Genomic DNA, 21,939 nt, shown 5'->3' on the forward strand with positions numbered 1-21,939 from the left:
TATTTTTCAATGAGATTCTTTAATATTTAACACAAATGTATGTATTGTGAGACACTATAAGAAAATTAATGTGAAAAATGTAGAAAACATGTGCAAGCACATGCGCTGAAATTTGATTGGCTAATACCCATATGGCTATATTGGAGTAGTTTTCCATTGAAATACCCTTAAAAATAAAGTGCCCATCTATATTACAAAAGAATTGTCTAATATATTGAAGCTTGTAGGGAATGGGGCATCATAATGGATTGGGGAGCCGTTTGGGGAACAGCACCTACTGCGACACGACGGGACCTCGGTTTATACGGTCTCATCCGAAGGACCGGTCTCCACATCCCACAGTGGGATTCGAACCCGCGACGTAAGGATCAACTCCTTACTCCGCGACTCTAGAGTGAACGATCTAGCCACTGCGCCAAGAGGGCGACGGTATGTCTGTAATAGGTATTCTGAAACTTCAAAAAATCTAGGATAAATACGGAATTTACGTAAAAGTGAACACCTCTGCAAACAGTCGTCTACTAAACTCGGATAACAGAGAACAACATTCAAATTTGACATATTACTTCAGTTTATTAACTGGTTACAAAGTAGATATTTAAATTTTATTGGTCTTTTTCTGGCATTTACCAGGCATTACATGCACCAATAACATACATATTGAAAACGAAGAAAAAAACGAACTGACGCATCTACAAGTACACATTATTTTTAATAAACTTCCAAATACAATGTTTTAATTTTTCTTCTAATTAAATTTTTGCTCCTTTATTTTAATTTTGCTCTATACGATTTGACAAGAAATATACATCTAATAAAAAAGAATTTAAAAAATACTAAGTATGGGTACAAACTTGGGTAGCACTAAAATACTTGAAGATTATGGCAACTCTTTACAATGACCTTGACCTCTCCACCCCCCAGTTCTCTGCTTACATTCGGGTTCAAGCCAAACTACAAATCCACAACTTCATGCCAGAAAACGCACAAACATCAATCAGTATTACCTAAATTCAACAGCTTGTCAAGAAAATTACAAACTGTTTCTACAATACAAAAGAGAATGCATAAAGAGAAATGATAATGCTTATTGGTTAGGTATCTAAAAAGACAAAAAAAAATTCTTTCACATCTTCAGAAATTTCTTTCACCTCCTCAAATATATCAAAAACTGATTATTAATTTTACAATTCTCAGCAGTTTAAATCAGGGTATAAAAGGGTAAGGAAATGTCAAATCATTAACAACAGCATACTGACAATAATTTGCATTTGAATACCAGTTGTTTGTAAGTTAAAAGGTCAAAATAAAATTAATGAATCCATGAAAACATTTTCCTGTGGCATGGGTTTCCAGAAGATCCTGAGGGTCAGAGAGTCACAGTGAGTGGCAGATGACCTCTAATGTTTGGGGTCATCCTTGTGTCTAACGACCAGAACTGGGACATGGGCGTGGTGTAGAATGTAGTCGCTAACGCTGCCCAGGAACGTGCGACGGATCTTACCCATCCCCCTGGTCCCTGTTACAATAAGCGCAGCATTCTCATCCTTTGCCACCTGACAGATTACCTCCCCTGGACTGCCTCCAATACTCTTCACTTTCCCACCAATCTGTGAAAACAAATACATGTTTATAAACAATATCTACAGATAATACACACATATTAAGTACAATCACTGTGAATCATGAATTTTCTTGGGAAGAATGCCTCTGTTTAAATTAGATGCATTTTACCTTTTTTCTACCAATTGCCTAAACAATTAGGGTGCTGATACAACCACAGGGGCTGACAAATCCCATTGCCCGACGCCAGGGGCTAGTGAATTTTAAGGAGGGGCAAGTGGAATTTTATCAACCACTTGCCCGTGGGCAATGACTTGAAAAAATAAAATCCATATGCAAGTCATAGATTTAAAGCATTGTACAGGGGTTTGCATGATCTACTCAGTATTTGTATGCCATTATTTTAAAATAAATATATGATAATAGTTTATGCATGATGGGACAAGCACATTTTCAGGTAGGGCAAGTGAATTTTGACCATGCACTTGCCCTAGGACAAGTGCCTAAAAATTCTATTTGTCAGCCCCTGAACCACTATTGAAATAATAGTGGTTAAGAATGCATTTCAAAACCAAAACCAGTTTGCAACCATTATTGAAATAATATTCACTACTGAAATAATAGTGGTTAAGAATGCATTTCAAAACCAAAACCAGTTTGCAACCATTATTGAAATAATGTTCACTACTGAAATAATTATTTCAATAGTGGTTGAGAATGCATTTCAAAATCAAACCCATGTTGCAACCACTGTTGAAATAACGTTCACTAATGAAGTAATTATATGTTATTTCATTAGTGGCTAAGAATGCTTTTCAAAGCTAAAAACCACATTGCAGCCACTTTAAAAAATTGTTCACTTTTGAAATAATTATTTCAATAGTGGATGTTTTTAGCTCTACTGGTCAGAGACCAGAAGAGCTTATGCGATAGTAAGGTGTCCGTCGTCCGTCCGTCTGTCTGTCTGTCTGTCTGTCTGTCTGTCCGTCTGTCTGTAAACAATTTTTCAAAACGCTACTCCTCCTACAGTTTTGGTCCGATTTCAATATAACTTGGCACACAAGTAGACTACACTAAGATACATAATTTAGTGCATTGGTTTTTGATTTCGATGGACGGTGTTGTCATGGTTACTAAAAATAGAAATTTCTGTGAAATTCCTTTAAAACGCTACTCCTCCTACAGTTTTGGTCCGATTTCAGTATAACTTGGCACACAAGTAGACTACACTAAGATACATAATTTAGTGCATCGGTTTTTGATTTCGATGGACGGTGTTGCCATGGTTACTAAAAATAGAAATTTCTGTGAAATTCCTTTAAAACGCTACTCCTCCTACAGTTTTGGTCCGATTTCAATATAACTTGGCACACAAGTACACTACACTAAGATACATAATTTAGTGCATCAGTTTTTGATTTCGATGGACGGTGTTGCCATGGTTACTAAAAATAGAAATTTCTGTGAAATTCCTTTAAAACGTTACTCCTCCTACAGTTTTGGTCCGATTTCAATATAACTTGGCACACAAGTACACTACACTAAGATACATAATTTAGTGCATCAGTTTTTGATTTCGGTGGACGGTGTTGCCATGGTTACTAAAAATAGAAATTTCTGTGAAATTCCTTTAAAACGCTACTCCTGCTACAGTTTTGGTCCGATTTCAATATAACTTGGCACACAAGTAGACTACACTAAGATACATAATTTAGTGCATCGGTTTTTGATTTCAATGGACGGTGTTGTCATGGTTACTAAAAATAGAAATTTCTGTGAAATTCCTTTAAAACATTACTCCTCCTACAGTTTTGGTCCGATTTCAATATAACTTGGCACACAAGTAGACTACACTAAGATACATAATTTAGTGCATCGGTTTTTGATTTCGATGGACGGTGTTGCCATGGTTACTAAAAATAGAAATTTCTGTGAAATTCCTTTAAAACGCTACTCCTCCTACAGTTTTGGTCCGATTTCAGTATAACTTGGCACACAAGTAGACTACACTAAGATACATAATTTAGTGCATCAGTTTTTGATTTCGATGGACGGTGTTGCCATGGTTACTAAAAATAGAAATTTCTGTGAAATTCCTTTAAAACGCTACTCCTCCTACAGTTTTGGTCCGATTTCAATATAACTTGGCACACAAGTAGACTACACTAAGATACATAATTTAGTGCATCGGTTTTTGATTTCGATGGACGGTGTTGCCATGGTTACTAAAAATAGAAATTTCTGTGAAATTCCTTTAAAACGCTACTCCTCCTACAGTTTTGGTCCGATTTCAGTATAACTTGGCACACAAGTAGACTACACTAAGATACATAATTTAGTGCATCGGTTTTTGATTTCGATGGACGGTGTTGCCATGGTTACTAAAAATAGAAATTTCTGTGAAATTCCTTTAAAACACTACTCCTGCTACAGTTTTAGTCTGCTTCTAATATAATTAGGCATACAAGAAGACTATACTAAGATACATAATTTATTGCATTGGTTTTTGAATTCGATGAACAGTGTTGCCATGGTTACTTAAAATAGAAATTTCTGTGAAATTCCTTTAAAACGTTACTCCTCCTACAATTTTGGTCTGATTTCAATCTAATTTGGCACACAGTAAGAATACACTACGATACATAATATGTATTTCTGTTTTTTTTATTTGGGTGAGTGGTGTTGTCATGGTTACCGGTACTAAAAATAGGAATTTCCGTGAAATACTTTCAAAACGCTACTACTCCTAGTTTTCATTTGATTTCAATATAACTTGTCACAAAAGTAGACTACATTAAGATACATAATTCTATTTATTGTTGCATGTTGCAATGTTTCAAATCCAAGTGCTACTTTTCTTTTGTTATACAAACAGACCAGTAGAGCTACAGTCTCATCAGAGACTTCTGGTTCAGTAGTGGTTGCAATATGTTATTGCTTTTGAAATGCATTCTCATCCACTAATGAAACAATTTGTTCCAATAATGTTTGTTATTTTCAAACTAGACGCAATGTAGCATTGTTTTTAAATACTCTCTCTACCACTTTTGAATAGTTATTTCAAAAGTAGTCCATTTCAGTAGTGGTTGCAATGAGGTGTTGTTTTTGAAATAAATTTTCAATCATTATTGTATAGCTATTTCAATAGTAGTGTTTATTTCAAAAGTGGTTATACATGTAATGCGATTTTGCTTTTGAAATGTTCTTTCAACCACTATCGAAATAATTCCATTTTATTTCAATAGTGGTCCTTATTTCAATAGTGGTTATAATCTGTTGTTTTTGAAGTGCACTCTCAACTACTATTTAATATTAAAATAATTACATTTTATTTTAATAGTGGTCATTATTTCAATAGTGGTTATAATGTGTTGTTTTTAAGTGCACTCTCAACCACTATTGCAATAATTATTTCAATTGAATAGTGGTGGTTATTTCAATAGCGGTTGCAACAGGGCAGGCCTGTGGATCTCTTCACAAAATATTTCATGAGTAAGACAAGAATTTTCCAATTCTCCAACACAAAGAAACTGGGGGGATAAGCTGAGCCATATGCCTACATAACGATCGATAAAAAATCAATAAATTCATTTTACAAAAATTTCACTTTTTGTTGAATTAATGTAATGCTTATTACCATTTGCATACAAATTTGACAAATCATGAATACTGTAACAGCGAAAATGATTCTGATTAACACAACAAAATGGCATCACGCTCAATTTTCACAGAAACTGACATAAATTGGATGATATAACTACATTTTTTAAATAGAGTGGGTCATCGTACCATTTTTTTGAGAACGATTAATGAAAGGCAATGGAATGATGTTGCTTTTTACACTTGCAAAAATTTGGTATGAAGACCCACTCTACATAAAAAATTAAGTTAACTTACTTAAATTTTCACCGTGGTCTTAAAAAATTCTAAGTTCAAAAACGCTTGCTAAATATAGAGAAATGTATGCTATTTAAAGAGACATGTTAGTGTGACTCCGTGGTCTAGTGGTTAGCGAGGAGCTCTTTAAATGGATGTTTATTGAGGAAAGTGTTCGAGTCATGCTCTGATTTTTTTGATTTTTTTTTTTCACTTTATTAAAAAAATGTCTATAGGAATAACATATTTTTCACTGGAAATAAAAGATATACATGTAGTAATGAACTTATTTACAGTAAATCATTTAAAATGCCGGATAAAAATTATAATAGATATTTGAATACTTTTATTCCCGTTTTTATTTATTTTAAATAAAAGCGCTTCTAGATCACCATTATCATTATATACGATGTTAACATTTTTATAATATCTCCACAATAAGAGTAAACACTCAATATGCAGATTAATTATTAAATAGAAGTCCTTACCCATGTAAGACATATGTGACAGTAAATGAAAGTCAACTGTTTAGCTTGTTTATAATGTAAATATCATTTTGAAAACTACGGTAAACATTAAAATGCTTAAGTAAATTCGAACAATTGAGAGATTTTTTCCAATAAATGTTCTTGCATAGCCGAAAAATGGGCATGGGCACACGGCTCGTCTTATTCCCCCAGATTCTTTACGATATAGAAAGGTAAAAAAAAATCTTTTTCTATTGCAATAGAATATGTGCTGAATATTTAATTCTGTAGAGAAAATTAGTATATTAAACAAAAAACTTCAGAGTTGTCAATTTTTTCCCTTTTTCTTAAGACTTTTTGTGGAAACAACCACTGATTCAGGTGTCTATTTTCTGTCTTGTTCAAGACAATAAGTATTTTCTTTCAGCATACATTTGTGAACATGCTGTAGTTAACCATCAAATAAACCTCCTGTTACATCTGTATAATAACTAGTGCTCAGCAAACAAGGTTTTAAAAATCTGACCATTCAAAAAATTATGTTCACATATCATACAATACTTTTATTTAAATTTGAAACATTCATGAAAATTGAGAGAGGGAGGGAGGGAGAGAGAAAACCTCTAGTATTTTGCTTTGTATATTCATTCTGTCAAACTTGTCCCTGAGGTGTAACATTCTGTTGTTTTTTTTTTTGTTTTCTTTTGTACATTCACCAATTCAAGCATCCAACCTCTTCATAATACTGACAGGAGGAATGTTTATTTATAATTGAGGAAAAATACTGAACTACGAGCATGGTAACTCACCTTTCATACCTACACTGAAGCAAATAAACAATATCTCATATTCTTTTGTGGAAAAATAAGTGTACATGCAGGTGGACAATCCATGGACCACAAGGAAATTTCTACTTATTATAAGTTTTTCTTCTACTTTCTAATCCTGTCTACTTGCATCTTCCTTACTTTCAATGGTGTCTACTTATTTTTTTGTCTCCTTAAGTTCTAATGGTGTCTACTAATGTTTCTCTTCTTTAATTCTAATAGTGACTACATATGTTTGCCTTCTCTAGTTCTGATTATGTCTACTTATGTCTTCTTTAGTTTTGACTGTGTCTACTTATGTTTGTCTTCTTTAGTTCTAATTGTATCTACTTATGTTTTGTGTTCTTTAGTTCTGTGTCTACTTATGTTTGTCTTCCTTAGTTCTGATTGTGTCCACTTATGCTTTGTGTTCTTTAGCTCTCATTATGTCTACTGTGTCTTCTTTTAGTTCTGACTGTGTCTACTTATGTTTGTTTTTCTCCAGTCATGCTACTTGAACAGATTTTAAAAAAAAAAAAAAAAAACTACCTGGACCATTCAAATGATTTGGCTTGCCAGTCTGGATGACAATTTAAACTTCATCTGTAAAAACAATCTGGACTGACATCTTGAACTCTGCCAGTCTAAATGCTTATCAGTTTTCAGAATATTTTGACTACATCACACCATAGCTCTTAGATGCTCTATAACTTCATTCAAATCAGGGTACATTTTTTTTGTTTTTTTTTTATTATTGTTTAACACTTCCTAATGGTTACATTGTCTAGTTTTGTATCTTCTATTTCGGATTCAATTTCATACATGTGCTCAGCATGATTTTACCAACAATTCATAATTTTCCTACACTTTTCCCAGTGAAAACTTACCCCATGGTCCTTCATCTGCTGACCTAGTTTCTCCAACAGTTCCTTGATTCTTTTTTCTTCCTCCTTCCACATGTCAGTCAACACGGTAACATCTGCCATCACCATAGCTACAAACAAGAAAACATGTCAGTCAACACAGTAACATCTGCCATCACCATATCTACAAACAAGTAAACATGTCAATCAACACAGTAACATCTGCCATCACCATAGCTACAAACAAGTAAACATGTCAATCAACACAGTAACATCTGCCATCACCATATCTACAAACAAGTAAACATGTCAATCAACATGGTAACATCTGTCATTACCATAGCTACAAACAAGAAAATGTGTCAATCAACACGGTAACATCTGCCATTTCCATAGCTACAAAACAAGTAAACATTTCAGTCAACACAGTAACATCTGCCATCACCATATCTACAAACAAGTAAACATGTCAATCAACATGGTAACATCTGTCATTACCATAGCTACAAACAAGAAAATGTGTCAACACAGTAACATCTGCTATCACCATAGCTACAAACAAGAAATTGTGTCAGTCAACACAGTAACATCTGCCATCACCATATCTACAACACCATAGCAATAAACACAAAAAACAAGTCAGTTAACACAGTCAAATTTGCCATCACCATAGCTACACTCAAGAGTTAGCTGCTCTACTGCCAAGCCCAGTATTACCATTGTGAAAAGCAATTTATATTATATATGAGAAATATTTCATTCTGCTCATCTAAATTCATTGATGGTATACAAATATATATATTGGTATGACAAAATGTCCAGTTTCTTAGAGCAATGCCAAGATTCATTTACTTTTGAAACACAAAGTTACAAGTTAAAGGCATGAATGATTGGTAGCAACAATTTGGGTTAAAATATTTTAATAGATTTACAAAACAAAACTTTGTTAAAAAGAAGTCCTTAAACAGGAAAATTCTTGAACACATTAAAAAGGGGTGAACTATCTCGTGTTACAAAAACTCATGTGATGCTTAGCCTTATTAAAGAAAACATATAGAATGATCTTATTGTTGTGTGCTTACACAGCGCATACCATACAAACTGTTTACAACTTTACACTTCAGTGACTTCACTTAACATTGTTAATGTGCATTACACTGCTGTGAGTGAGTGCCAAGCCGTCTATGACAGAATGCATTAAAAACAGGAGCAGAATACAAAAAAAAAACAAACAATGTGGTGTATAAACAGGCTGTGTACTGTTAAGTTTTATTTCCTAAATGCATATATTCAAATGCCATGCAAAACAAAATTCAATTTACAATCAAATCTGAACATTTTTCATGTCATTCATGTCAGAGAAGAGAAAAATGTGAAAATTACAATCCGTGAAATTAATCCCCCATACATTAATCAATATTTTAGACCCTATTAATAAATCCTTGATAAATCATAAAGCAAATAAATGTCCATGAAAGATGTTATTTTTGACAACCATAAAATGTGCCCTAAATTACAGAACAAGGTTTTAAAAATGTGTCATTTGTACCACACTTTCATTACATTCATCAAAGATCTATGAATCCAAATTGGACTTAAATATTGATTCATTGACCTCTCAAGAAAAAGAAAGAGCACTTTTAACTGTTATCAATAGAGTAGAAACAAAAACTCTAGACTGTTGTTATACTGGAGTTATAAACAAATAAAGTTAGGCTCTCCTCATCCTTCTGTGGGACAGTAGTTATGATCTAACAAATAATTCTGAGTAGGAATACCTATATTGCTGTGACACACATAGATATCATTGTGTACACACATTTTCTAGGGTCAATCCCCATCTATCTCGAGCACTCGATGTTGGAGGACTGGAGTGTTATTATAGTAAAACTTATAATGAACTCCACCATAAAATATTCCAGATTATAAAACTACATTTCAAAATTTCTTGGAAATTGTATTACGACAGGAAATGAATGGTTATCTACAACTTTTTTTGGTCACATTAAGGAAGTAAAAATTGTTTCATTCATAATTTGATTACTTTAAGATAATGTCTACAAAATTAATATGCAATGCTAACCCTTTCATTATATGGATCCTAACATTAACTTTTAACACTCAGACCTAATTAACAAAATATCACTTCTGACATATATAAATTACAATATTGGCATTATTTCCTGGAATTGCACTAAAAACACCAAGTAAATGGTAAAATGCAATAATCCTGTCTTAATTATTTGGGGGAAAAAGCAAATGATGGATCTACTTACATGAATTTAAAATTTATTAATCTTTTAAAAAAGAATTTTTAAAGATATCTTAGGTTTATGCCAGTAATTTTTAACATAATAATCAGTATTGCATAATTAGTCATAAATGGGGCCAATATCGATTCTATATCATTATAAATCTCTAAGGAGCTCGGCATATTCTCACTCAACAATTAAAATGGAGCTGTCCTCTGTCAAACCAGGTATGCTTCCTTTAATATTTTCTACATAAAAAGGATGAGCATACTAGATTTATGTTGATCCATTAGAACACCTTCAATTATTTTCTACGTAAACTGCATTGCAGCATTATAATAATAAAACAGTCTTTACAGATTTCTACTTTAAGTGTTTGCCGTTACTAAAACACTAAATGCACTGTGTTTCCCTACATCTAACTACTTATACATAATGAAGTGTTCTCTTGTACCAGGTGCTGTGTAGACAGTGGGCTTAACAGAATCATATTCTAATGACTACTGGATCTGTTCTTGAATGTAATTTCACATTCTATGCATGTGTTCCACTGCATTTAATCATTAGCATGATTATGTCTGTATTTCTATATAACCCCCAATTGAAGTATGTATTTCCACACAGAAACTGCATATTATTAGCTGACTTGAGTTCTGTTCAATTTGTTGCAATAAAGGAAGGATGATGAGGTAAGAATAGACATTCACTGATACAAGTATTCAAGGTCGGTAGGAACCAAAAAGAAAGGACAGGGAAGGCTTTATACATAGATGTATACTTTATTACACCTTTAGTACACCTACTATCATATGTGTATATCTATTTTGTATACATTTCAGATAAGATAAAGCTAGCCTGTACAGACAAATGGAGACCTATGCAATATCATCCTGACATTTTAAGAGGACCATACCTTGTTGTGACGATGTCATGCCTATACTTTAATTTTTAGGGAAAAAATTATGTAATAGCATCACAGTTATTTTCCATGATGGCAGCTATATTTTTTTTTTCAAGACAGGAAAACAAATTTATGCATCTGTCTGTACTAGCAACTGATGAATAGAATTGACTTTTTGCGTGCCTATCCCTATTATAAATGTCATCACAACATTGTAATGGCACAGATTTAATTGTGACGATGCATTCAAAATATTTATTACTATCTAATCTTTATCTCCAAATAAATTCTGCAAGGCTGCACTTTCCATTCAGTAAATTGTAAGGAATTACATATAAATTACAAGTATTAACGACACAGAAATCTTGATGTGTTTCACTCATGTCATCCATAGCTGAATACATACATACACACATACATGTATACATGTACACATTTTTGGTTTCCACCTGTCCATGTCCGTGTTTATGTGACCAACCCATTTCATTCCACAGAGAAGATTTTTTTGTTGTTTTTTCTAATCTATATCATTGTATACTATACATATTACAAACAGCTTCTTATGTCTGCTATTTATTTTAATAGCACTCCAACTATTTCTAAGTGTATTCATGTAAACTGTAATTATACGACCATTTAAATTATCTGGGTTATTCATTGGTGAACATGGCAATTCATGCATGAACTGCTTCATTATTTATATAAATTTCCATCTGCCCCAATGTATATATACATCTGTTACTGTACACATATCTATGTTGTGTCCCAAGTGTGACCACAATTGACAAATATATTAATAAATCTATTCTATTCTACATCTTTATAAACCTAAAAACTATCAGTTGTTTCTTGATACTTGTATGCAGGAAGCTAAAACAAAAATTTCCTGGTCAAGTTTTTACAATCTCTATTTGTGCGGAGTTGTTTTTCAAAGCTCTATAAAAATGAGTACTGTACTTTAAAATAAATATACAGTCTAATGCACAATGAAATAACACTTACAAAGCATTGGGTTGTATGCATCTATGATATATGTTTGATAATATCTTCCACAATGAATACAACAATGTTTATGTTATATTTAGAGTACGAGTTTCCTACTGTATCGGAGATACAGGGCGGGGCTTAAGGCGAGAGCGATAGCTCGAGCCGGGCCCTGTATCTCCGATACAGTAGGAAACGAGTATTCTAAATGACTTGTGACATGACCTTTCTTATGACCTCGCTAATTTACATGTGTATTTGGGTATAAATCTCTCAATCAATCAGATGATTTTTTCAGAAAGATGATTTAGTACCCCATTTTTATCAGTCGCAACTGAAATGCCGAGTGAGGTGGACGTGCAGGTATCTATCAATTTAAATAGTTATAATTATGAGATGCATTATATAATGTGTTTTCCCAAAATTTAATTTATTTTGATTGCGTAGGTTTTTTCCTTTCTATTTAGCTCTTGCTGACTTCTTTTTAAATCTAAGCTTAGCCTACGAATTTAGTGCAAAACATTTTGATACATAAGAATCATATATTGGGAATGTATTTGAAGCAAAAATGTTTCGGGGAGGTTGTATTCTGAGAGAAATGTCCGACAATGTTATCGACCGGTCGTCATACATGTGTATACAAATACTTGGCTCCAAATTGAAATAAACAGATGTAAGAAAGGGGGCATATTACCTTCATGTTTGAAACAAAATGTAGAGGAACCAAGGCATATCCAGCACTCACTCGCGAGCGTCGGTACCCCCCCCCCCCCCCTTTTCATTTTTTTTTTCATTTTTGGCTTTCGAAAATTATGTTTGCTAAACTTGTGTACACTTTTAATTTATCAACACGAAACGATCACGCACATATAGTGTCAGGCCTGATTATGAATCTACCCCCCCCCCTCCCCCCACGAAACTCCCGATTTTCCAGTTTGGACATTTTTTTTTCGATGAAAACCATTTGTGTACTGCCCCCACTCCCTCCTTTCTAAAATTTTTGAATCCGCCACTGGTAACTTTACATTGTAAAATTCTATTCTTAATTCATCTCAAATTTTGAATAAATACTAACAGCGCTATCTTGCGATTTGATTGATTCTTATGTCTATATTATTTAAGATACGGATTCAGTTTTCCGTCATCGCTAAAAATAAACCGTACTGTATCGTTGATATTTTTCAGATACAGTACAGTTTCTGCTCATTTGCATAAGAAACACCCACTAAAAGTGTTCTGTATCGCAGTTAAGGTACGGCTGACTTCAAAGGAAAACTCGCCGGGTCATGTCACAACTCTTCTTATTGGAAATTCACGTTCATTAATGGACAAAAACTTGTGCATTTTAGTATCTTACATAAACTAAATCAATTTTATGACAAAAAAGCACTGAAGCTTGAAATATCCATGGAAGTCCAAGGAAATAGTAATAACCATAAATATTTTTTTATGCAATTGTTAATGGGTCCTATATCAGCAAATCATAAACCTGGAAATTTTTTCGATTTGATTTTGCAAATTTTGCTCAAAATGCTATATATATTTACTTTTACATTTCTTAATATATATTATGTTTCTTAATATATTTTTACGTTTCGTAATATATATCATTAATATATCTTGCTTTTCCTCTGTCATCTATGCTTGTTAGTTTTGATTATTACCTAACCTACTATATAAATTGTAATTAGGCATTTTGAACTGTTTCCTGATTCTTTTTAATGTTTTTGCAAATCATGAAACAGTCAAAACTGTTTACCCGGTCACAGAATGAACTGTTGCATGGCTGAACTGTTCCATTATGACGTCATAGTTAATTTCCCATACTTTACAGCTATAATATTGAATTATATATAAATTGAAGCAATTTCATTCAATTTGAAATTATCATCTGAAAAGTAAACCTGATACCAATTTAAATATATATTCAATTTAATATCATTTCAAAGAAGAGGCCATGAACACCTTTTCTGAGGGTAGTTTGGGAAAAATGTAGGCCCCTTTCATTCAGTATAGATCTTTGCCATAAACGTGCAATATTCAAATTTTTAAGACATCATTATGTTGTTTACTACATGTTTTTTTTTTTTTTTTCATTTATTAGTGCATGATAATATCACACCCATTAATTTTTCTGATTTTACACCAATCGGTGTGAATATTTGATTAATATTCAACTTGTTTAGTTTGGTTTTAAAAAATAATACAAACTTTTGTCAATGTATTTTAAAAGCCATTGATTATTATGTCGATATCATTACTTTAAGAAATTATATAGTAGGTTAGGTAATAAAACACTTATTTCATGACAACTCGGGGAACAGTCAAGTGTATACTGCAAATGTGAACTTAAATTTTTTGTCGATTCAGTACACGCAGCGCTAAAGTAGAGAGGATAAATCAGTAGCTGTCCCAGGTAATTTTGGGCTGCAAACAATTGATTAGTTTGAAATACTGAATGGGTGCATCGGTCAAATGTTTGACAATTAAAGTCTCCTTGTCTCAACATTACTGTCATTATTGTATGTGCAAGGATAAAATCATGTAAAGAAGCACTTCAATGAAATTCATAGACTAAGAATAAAAATATTTCAGTTTAATTATTTCAGTTTACATTAGATCAAAATTTCCTTGTTAAAAAGCTTAAATAATAAGAGTTTCATATTTCTTGTGGATATAATTTAAAACAAAATATGTTTACGAATGGATTGCTATTAATCTATTGTCAAAAGTAAAAATTTCCAGATTTACAGCAGTGCTGGTATACAATATACATGATGTACCAGGGATTTATCAGTACCTTCTCAGGGGCCGAAATTCGGCCCCATTCCCAATTGAAAATGAGTTCATTTTTTCCCAATTTGGCAGTATTTTTTCCCAATTGGTTAACAATGCTTTCATATTTAATTATCTTGGAAAAACACAAAGTGAAATTGTCAGATTGTCTGTAATTTTCATCTACTTAACTCATTTAGCAAAGCTACAGTCGTAACACGTTTAAAAACACTGTAAAAACATCGCCAACTTTTTATCCGAATTTCCTCTGTTTTTCCGAAAATGGTGATATTGTGTAATTATATAGATTTATTAAGTTATTTCCACCTACTCAATTGATCTACGAATGAATGATAAGAACTGCATTCATTATTTTGCTAGAAAAATATATTTTCAATGCATTAATACATATTAAAAGAGGACTTTGAGAAAATGTGTACTTAATTTTTTGCAAGAGGTTTATAATCTCAGACACATATTCTATAATGACCTAAATTGGAATCTCATACACAAATGTACTACCCTACATTATATTTTAAATATTTTATACTCATTGAAGTCAATTTTACTTTTATTAATCTATTATTCATAATTGATCTTGTATGATAAATTTGGATCATATTTAATTGTCTGTTTGTTTGCTCAAATTAAAGTTCATGCTGAAATGTTAAATGAATTACTCCTGAATACATGATTTAAACAACACTTTTAATTTTTCCCAATTTCATCAAACAGCCAATAATATTTTCCCAATTCCCCAAAAATGGCGTTTCCCAAAATAGGCTGATAAATCCCTGTGTACAATGTAAATGCTGTAAACGCTGTTTGAAATGAGTACAATATAGAGATAACTAACAGGAAACATAAAGAATAGTAAACTTACGTGATTGGACAACCGTGTGGTACTCAGGACAGTGAACAAAGATCACATGATCCCCCTTATGGTAGGCATTCTTCATGTACCCTACAAAACACATTACTGTACAGTCAATATCATAAGGCAATCCATCACTAATATTCCTCTCATCTGTGCTTAGCAAATAAAAAACAAGGATACTCTGTGCCAAATTTGGTTGAAATTGGCCAAGTGGTTCTGGAGAATAAATGAAATTGTAAAAAGTTTATGATGATTGCAATGACAGAAAAATTTTGATCTGAAAAGCTCACTTGAGCTAAAGGCTCGGGTGAGCTAAAAATCATCTTTCTCATTCAGCAAGCTATAACATCCCTCAACAGCAGCAAGTAAGCCATCATTTGCTGCTAGGTATAAATATAAGGGGTTTGAAACTCTATGCAATTTGTATGTAATTATACCTTTAATATATCTATACTTTCATGTCTGTGTCAGCAAGTGTTCATGTAAATTAGATAAAAGGGGTATATTATGTAGCACATCTGGCCCTTGTGGGCATAAATGCCTGCACACAGATGTACATATCCCACCCCGACCCAAACCCCCTAGAATTCTGTGCAACTCAAGGCCATCCGATGGAGGGGTGTGCGATTACAACTCTACCTTTTAGTAAATCTCAGACAGGTTATTTTTGAAACACAATAAATTCATAAGTCATCTCTTAAAGATTATCTTATTTACACTCCCGTTTATAGTAAGTTAGAGTTATCTCTCTTTGGATTATTTAGCGGTGTTGTCAAAAAAAGGGGGATTATTTAGTTTTGCAGGTGAAAACGATGACATGCTGTAAGTCATTATGAGTAGGGTGAGAGGTCATTTTTGCAGGTGTGACCCACCGAATGCAGGTCACTTGGCAGGTATGCCTGCCCAAGTAACAAACTGATTTCAGGGCAAAAAATATTTTTTATCCTGCTGATTATCACCATTAATCAATAAATGTGACCTAGCAGTCAACACAAAACACCAACCACAATCTAGCTATTTTCTCATTCATTTTCTAAAAATATCTTCATTGATTCCACAGCAGATGCTTGTAGGGACTTTTATCTCTCCTAACGAGCCCATGTTCAGTTAAATAATCAATAGCTTTGATTCCAGTTGTCAATAACAAATATTCATCAAGGAAAAACACATGAAATTTTGGGTAAATCTATTGAAATTTAATGCCAGAGCTCTCTATTAAACATTTGAACCCCCCCCCCCCCCAAGGTGCAGGTTTATGCCTCAGGGTTGGGGCTTAGTTTGAAAATGCTTTAGGAAGCACGTTGTGTCCTTATGACTAGCCAGCCCCCAACTCCTTTACCCACAGAATTTAATCTTCACATTAATGATATTAATATATGTGTCAAGAATGGAATTTTCTCTACATCTTAAGCATACTAAAGAAATTGATTTTTTTTTTTTTTTTTTTTTGAGGAGGAGGAGGAGGAGAGTTTTTTTTTTAACCAGATGATGCACACATCAAAACTGACACAACTTGCATCATGTGAGGGATTTTCTTTAATTTGTGTCAACCCATACTATGTAGTTGTACAAGCCACCCTCTCAAAAGGTTATCCACCGCTTGGATCAAATAGGGTAAGTCAGGGTAATTTCGACCACCGTTTAATTTCGACCACAGGAACACAACACTACACAAAGATCTACGGAAGCGTTGAGACATGTTTAATTTATTCGGAATTATAGAAAACTATTCTTCAAATTGTGTGTCCTAGTGTAATTATTCATCGCAAATATGCCTCGATCAGTGATATAAATAATATTTTTACTATTATTTATGTCTCCAGTTTGACGTTTTAAGTTCCCGTCTTTAGTGCGCTTGATTTATCAAGGAAATGCAAGAGAGACAACTCGTACAACCTCTTTTTAAGTTTAACCTCGTTCAACTGTCTACAGCACGAATTAAATTAAAATTGTTTTATTTTTCCTTGGAATATCTTTAAGTTGCAGAATTGTACAAATTTATCTTGGATTTCTCTCAAAATGCACAAGAAACGTCCATTTGATTTTGGTCGAAATTACCCCTACTGATTTTAAGGACGCGGGGTAAATTCGACCACTTATTCTGAAATATGTGTAAGTTGTCTTTAACAGCTGGTTAATGCAATGCAGAGTTAGATCTTCAACAACAACCAAAAAAAATGATTATACTGTATATGTACAATATTATCTACATATAACCTTTTATATTAAAAAAATATGTCAGATTAACATATGCATGCCTAGCTATATACTAGTATATTGTCCGGGCTGTTCACGAGGGTGCATCACTGATCGACGTGCGAGAGAACACGGAGTCGGCACTGGCTATGAAATAACACATGAGAGCAATCCAAAAGTTTCCAAACCCGTCAAATTAACAAGAGAGGATGCAGGCAATATTAAATGTATGTAAAAAAAAAAAAAAAAAAAAAAAAAAAAGAAGGTTTTTGTAAATTTTTTCATCATTACGAATGCCTAAACTTTGACGGATAGGACTGGGGCTATCGAAAAACCAACGAACCAGTCGTATTAAGATCGTATCACCCAGTCCAGGTACATAAATCCAAATAGTACCCAAAATATCAGAACAACGCACCAAAAGAGCCACAACAATCTTGAAAAAAACTATGATGTTATACATTATTAATGATTTGATTGAGTTTTTTTCGGGGGGGGGGGGGGAGGAGGATTTTCCGAGAACTTTGCTTCTGTAAATCATTATTTAATTGACTTGATCGAATTTCTCAGGATCTATCTCTTTTAAGAATTAAAAAAAAACACGTACAATACGTAATATAACGCATTCCAAATGAATGTGTAAATGGTAAAAATTAGTGAAGGAAAATATATGCAATTCTAATGCTATGCTCAAACCTTATACATATATATATACAATCTGTATGATTCTGTTGTGAAAAGACGATATTAAATAAAATCACTTTAAGGTAGGACATATTAAAAATTATATCAAAGAAATTATTTGTGGAATCTGAGAAAATTTTATCTATTTGCATAACTATATATATCACAATTTTAGAATATAGAGTTGGCGAATTAAAAGCAGAATTTAGAATTAAGAATAAGAATTAAGATGTCTATAATTATAAGACAGCATTGAAAAGCTTAAGTACTGTAACCCAACCCGTTTCTTTACTGTATGGATACTAGTACTTATCCATTTTAATCTTTTTATTGAGAGAGATAGCTAGATAGATACAGGTATTTTCTAAATAAGGCAATAGTTTCTCGGACCATAAATTTTGAATAAAACGCGACAGGTAAAGTTTACTTGCATTGCAAGAGTTATCTTTCTTTTTGATGTTTGTTGTGGTCGAAATTACCCCGAGGCCGGTCGAAATTAACCCATGCAACATACTTACTTATTTTTAAACCAAATCATTATTTTTTATGCATTTTTAACTCCTAAAGCAGAAAAATATGTTGAAAAAATCGATCTCAATTACTTTGAATCTTTTTTAAACTAGTACATTTGAAAACAGTCGTGTTTTGTGGATTGAAAGCCACAAATCAGCATTAGTGGTCGAAATTACCCCACTCTACCCTAGAGAGGAATGACCAAATAATTTAATTTCGTTCATGGACCATGTGGACTGGGAAATCAAATTTTCTCACAATCATCCAAATGATTACTATCCCTCTCTCTGCAAGTGTGACAGTCATAAATAATTGAGGACTGGAGAGCCAGTCCACGATCAACACGACTAAAATATGCTTACAGAGATGTGGGTCAATAACTTTAAACTGAAATCTGGATAACCAAGGGTTAGAATACGCACGTATGCAGCTCTCAATTATTCACAGTCACGCATGACCGATTTCATAACGAAAGCTAATCTTTCAGTATCGCAAATTAAACACCGTTTTTCATATATATATATTAATACCCTAAACTATTAATACAACCATGTACAAAAATTTGGTTGTAGGCCTATCGACCAACAGTCGCTTTTCTCTCAGGCACAGATTGCAGTCAAGTGCATGTTGGGCGCGAATAGAAAACATTTACACAAATAAATAACACTTACAATCAAAGGCATAATCAGAATTTTCACTTCCGTCCATTGCTACCACTACTGTTCTCTCAGATTCCGCCATAATTTCAGTTGTTTCTTAAGACGAAGAAAAAAATTGTTGGCCTAAACCCGGCTTGATCAGAACGTCGGCGAGGTTGTTTGATTACTGCTGAGTTGGAAGTTTCTCGAAATGTCCCGAATACCGACCGCCAGATGTAATCCGAATGGAGTACAAAGGTAAAGTAAGGTCATTTCACCCAATGGAATTTGTTTCTCTGTTTATCAGGTTATAATACGGAGGTTACCGCACTTACAAATTATCAATTTGAAATAAAAAAAATATTAATTAACCCTTGTTAATTTTAATAGTGCAACAAAATTTTTAGTTGGTTATCAATTTCTCTTGTAGTATATAGCGGCATAATATATTTGCTCTAATATAAATTACTATTTTCCCCCGGGAGTTGGAACCCCCTTTCTCCGGACATTTGTGTAGTTTTTCTTAAATATTCTAATGTTTAGAAAAATTCAAATTCTTACCGATTAGTTTTGATCTGATCCCCTGCCTGGACCCCCTTTCAGAAATTGCTGGATCCACCCATAACCTCGTGATGCAGTGATTCTTTCCAAACGTTAATGTGGGGGTATGTTGCAATGCTCAATATGTTGATACTATCGATCTCTTTCCACCGTCCGATGAATAATTAATTTTTTGGACCATGAGTAAATTAAATCGAATTTAAATTTATTCCGAAGAAAAAAAAGTTCATATAGGCCTACATAACGAAATATTGATGAACAGATATCGATGTCATGGCCGTAGAAATTGGGGGGGGGGGGGGTATAAAGTATTCTATAAAAATATATATAACCACTTACTGCGTTTTCAATGCCCTCCTCAGTAATGTCTGATACCACCCTTTTTTGAATTTATTTATTTATTTTCATACTTTTGCTTGCAAAGTATTTTAGAAATGTGTTTGCTTGGTAGAGCCCCTCCAACTGAAAATGTTTGGTTGTGACCCTCCCCCCTCCCCCAAATTATATTGCTTCCAACGGGCCTGACTATTGTGGAAGAACTGCAAAAAAGTGTTCGATAAATTATTCTTACCCTAATAAAATGTTTAAAAAAAACTTATTTCAATTTCTAAATGAAGATCACTTATAGCACAGATTGGAGCGCAGTATCCCTTAATTGTTAACATGGATAAGTCATGATCTGATATACATATAATTTGTATTAAAAATTATCATATTTTTTAATTACAAAATGTAAATGCTATTATCATTGTATATTATTTATATCGACTGCAGGAGCATCGTCGCAAACCACGGCCAAAATGTACGATTCTCTTCCGATCAGAGAGCTACTAGTTTAGCGGACTCCGGACCGTGGCTTGGGACGATGCCGCAGGAGCGGCTGATCTATTTATATTTTTGTTAGAAAATGCATATGTGGAAATAAGGCGTATATTTTTTTTATTATTCTTTATGATATGATTTCCAGTATGATTCTTTAAAACTAAGATTAATGAAAGAAATTTAAATTTATATAGATATATTTTTAATTTAAAAACTCTATAGTAAGTCCTTATTTTGTTATTTTGTTTTAATCTTTTTTTTTTCATCTAAATCATATGGTGGCATATTTCTGACCCCTACTTGCATTTATTAATTTATTATTTTATTTTAAAAAAAAAGGGAGAGGGGTTACAAAAAATACTCTCATCATGGGAGCAGTCAAAGTGGGGGAGGGGGGGGGGCAACTTCCCAAAAGTATCTGACAAAAACAAATTTAAAAAAATTACTGTCCAAATCCTGGAATTTGCCAGTGCTTGACCTTACAACACCAAAACGTGTGTGTGTGTGTGGTTGGGGGGGGGGGGGCAGCATTAAAGGAAAATTTACTGTAGCAAAATACTATACTCAGAAAAAAAGTGGGGGTAGGGCCCCTCCTCCCTGCGTTCTATGGGCCTGGGGAGTGTGCAAGATATGAACATCAATTCGTTATTTTTTCCGGATATTCAAATATGTAAGGTATAATTCAAAAAATGGTATGTACATGTAGGACTAGTAATTTTTTTTTAATATACTACAGCTGCGAACGGCAATTTTTTTTTTAAACACGTCACCTATATTGTAGTGTTTGGATCAAGGATAATCTCACGCATCCAGCTCGAGATTCATGATTATTTCTGATTTTCCTATGCATGAGTTCATTTATTTGACTAACAAATGCTTTTAAAATTAAACTGTATATTTTGGAATCTGTGTATTTAATATTTGATATGACAACTGTGTGTACACGTCCTACAGTTTAAAAAAATAAATAATAATAATAAAAAAAATATATCCTTTCTCTGAAATAAAAATATTTCAAATTATTTTTTTTTCTATTTTAAGTTTTCTTTGGACTCTATTTGTAAAAAATCAAATGCTTAAGAATTTTGTGACCGTTTTGATGTTTTGCATCGGTTTTGACTTGTTTGCTTACGTTACATAGACGTCTGAAGCAAATTGAAA

At 33.1% G+C, this 21,939-nt stretch overlaps 1 protein-coding gene across 1 annotated transcript; it reads right to left on the bottom strand.

Moving 5' to 3' along the window:
* Positions 1-553: 553 nt before the first annotated feature.
* On the bottom strand, positions 554-19,597 carry LOC133203744 (universal stress protein Slr1101-like). The gene is made up of 4 exons (XM_061339525.1): positions 19,429-19,597; positions 15,371-15,451; positions 7,600-7,706; positions 554-1,610 (listed from the first exon to the last, which is right to left on the bottom strand). The coding sequence occupies exons 1-4, from the start codon at positions 19,496-19,498 to the stop codon at positions 1,401-1,403; spliced, it is 468 nt and encodes a 155-aa protein (XP_061195509.1). The 5' UTR covers positions 19,499-19,597; the 3' UTR covers positions 554-1,400.
* Positions 19,598-21,939: the final 2,342 nt, after the last annotated feature.

Source organism: Saccostrea echinata, unplaced genomic scaffold (assembly GCF_033153115.1).
Source record: "Saccostrea echinata isolate AGI-Se365-2 ecotype Australia unplaced genomic scaffold, CSIRO_AGI_Sech_v1 ptg000051l, whole genome shotgun sequence".
NCBI classification, from domain to species: domain Eukaryota; kingdom Metazoa; phylum Mollusca; class Bivalvia; order Ostreida; family Ostreidae; genus Saccostrea; species Saccostrea echinata.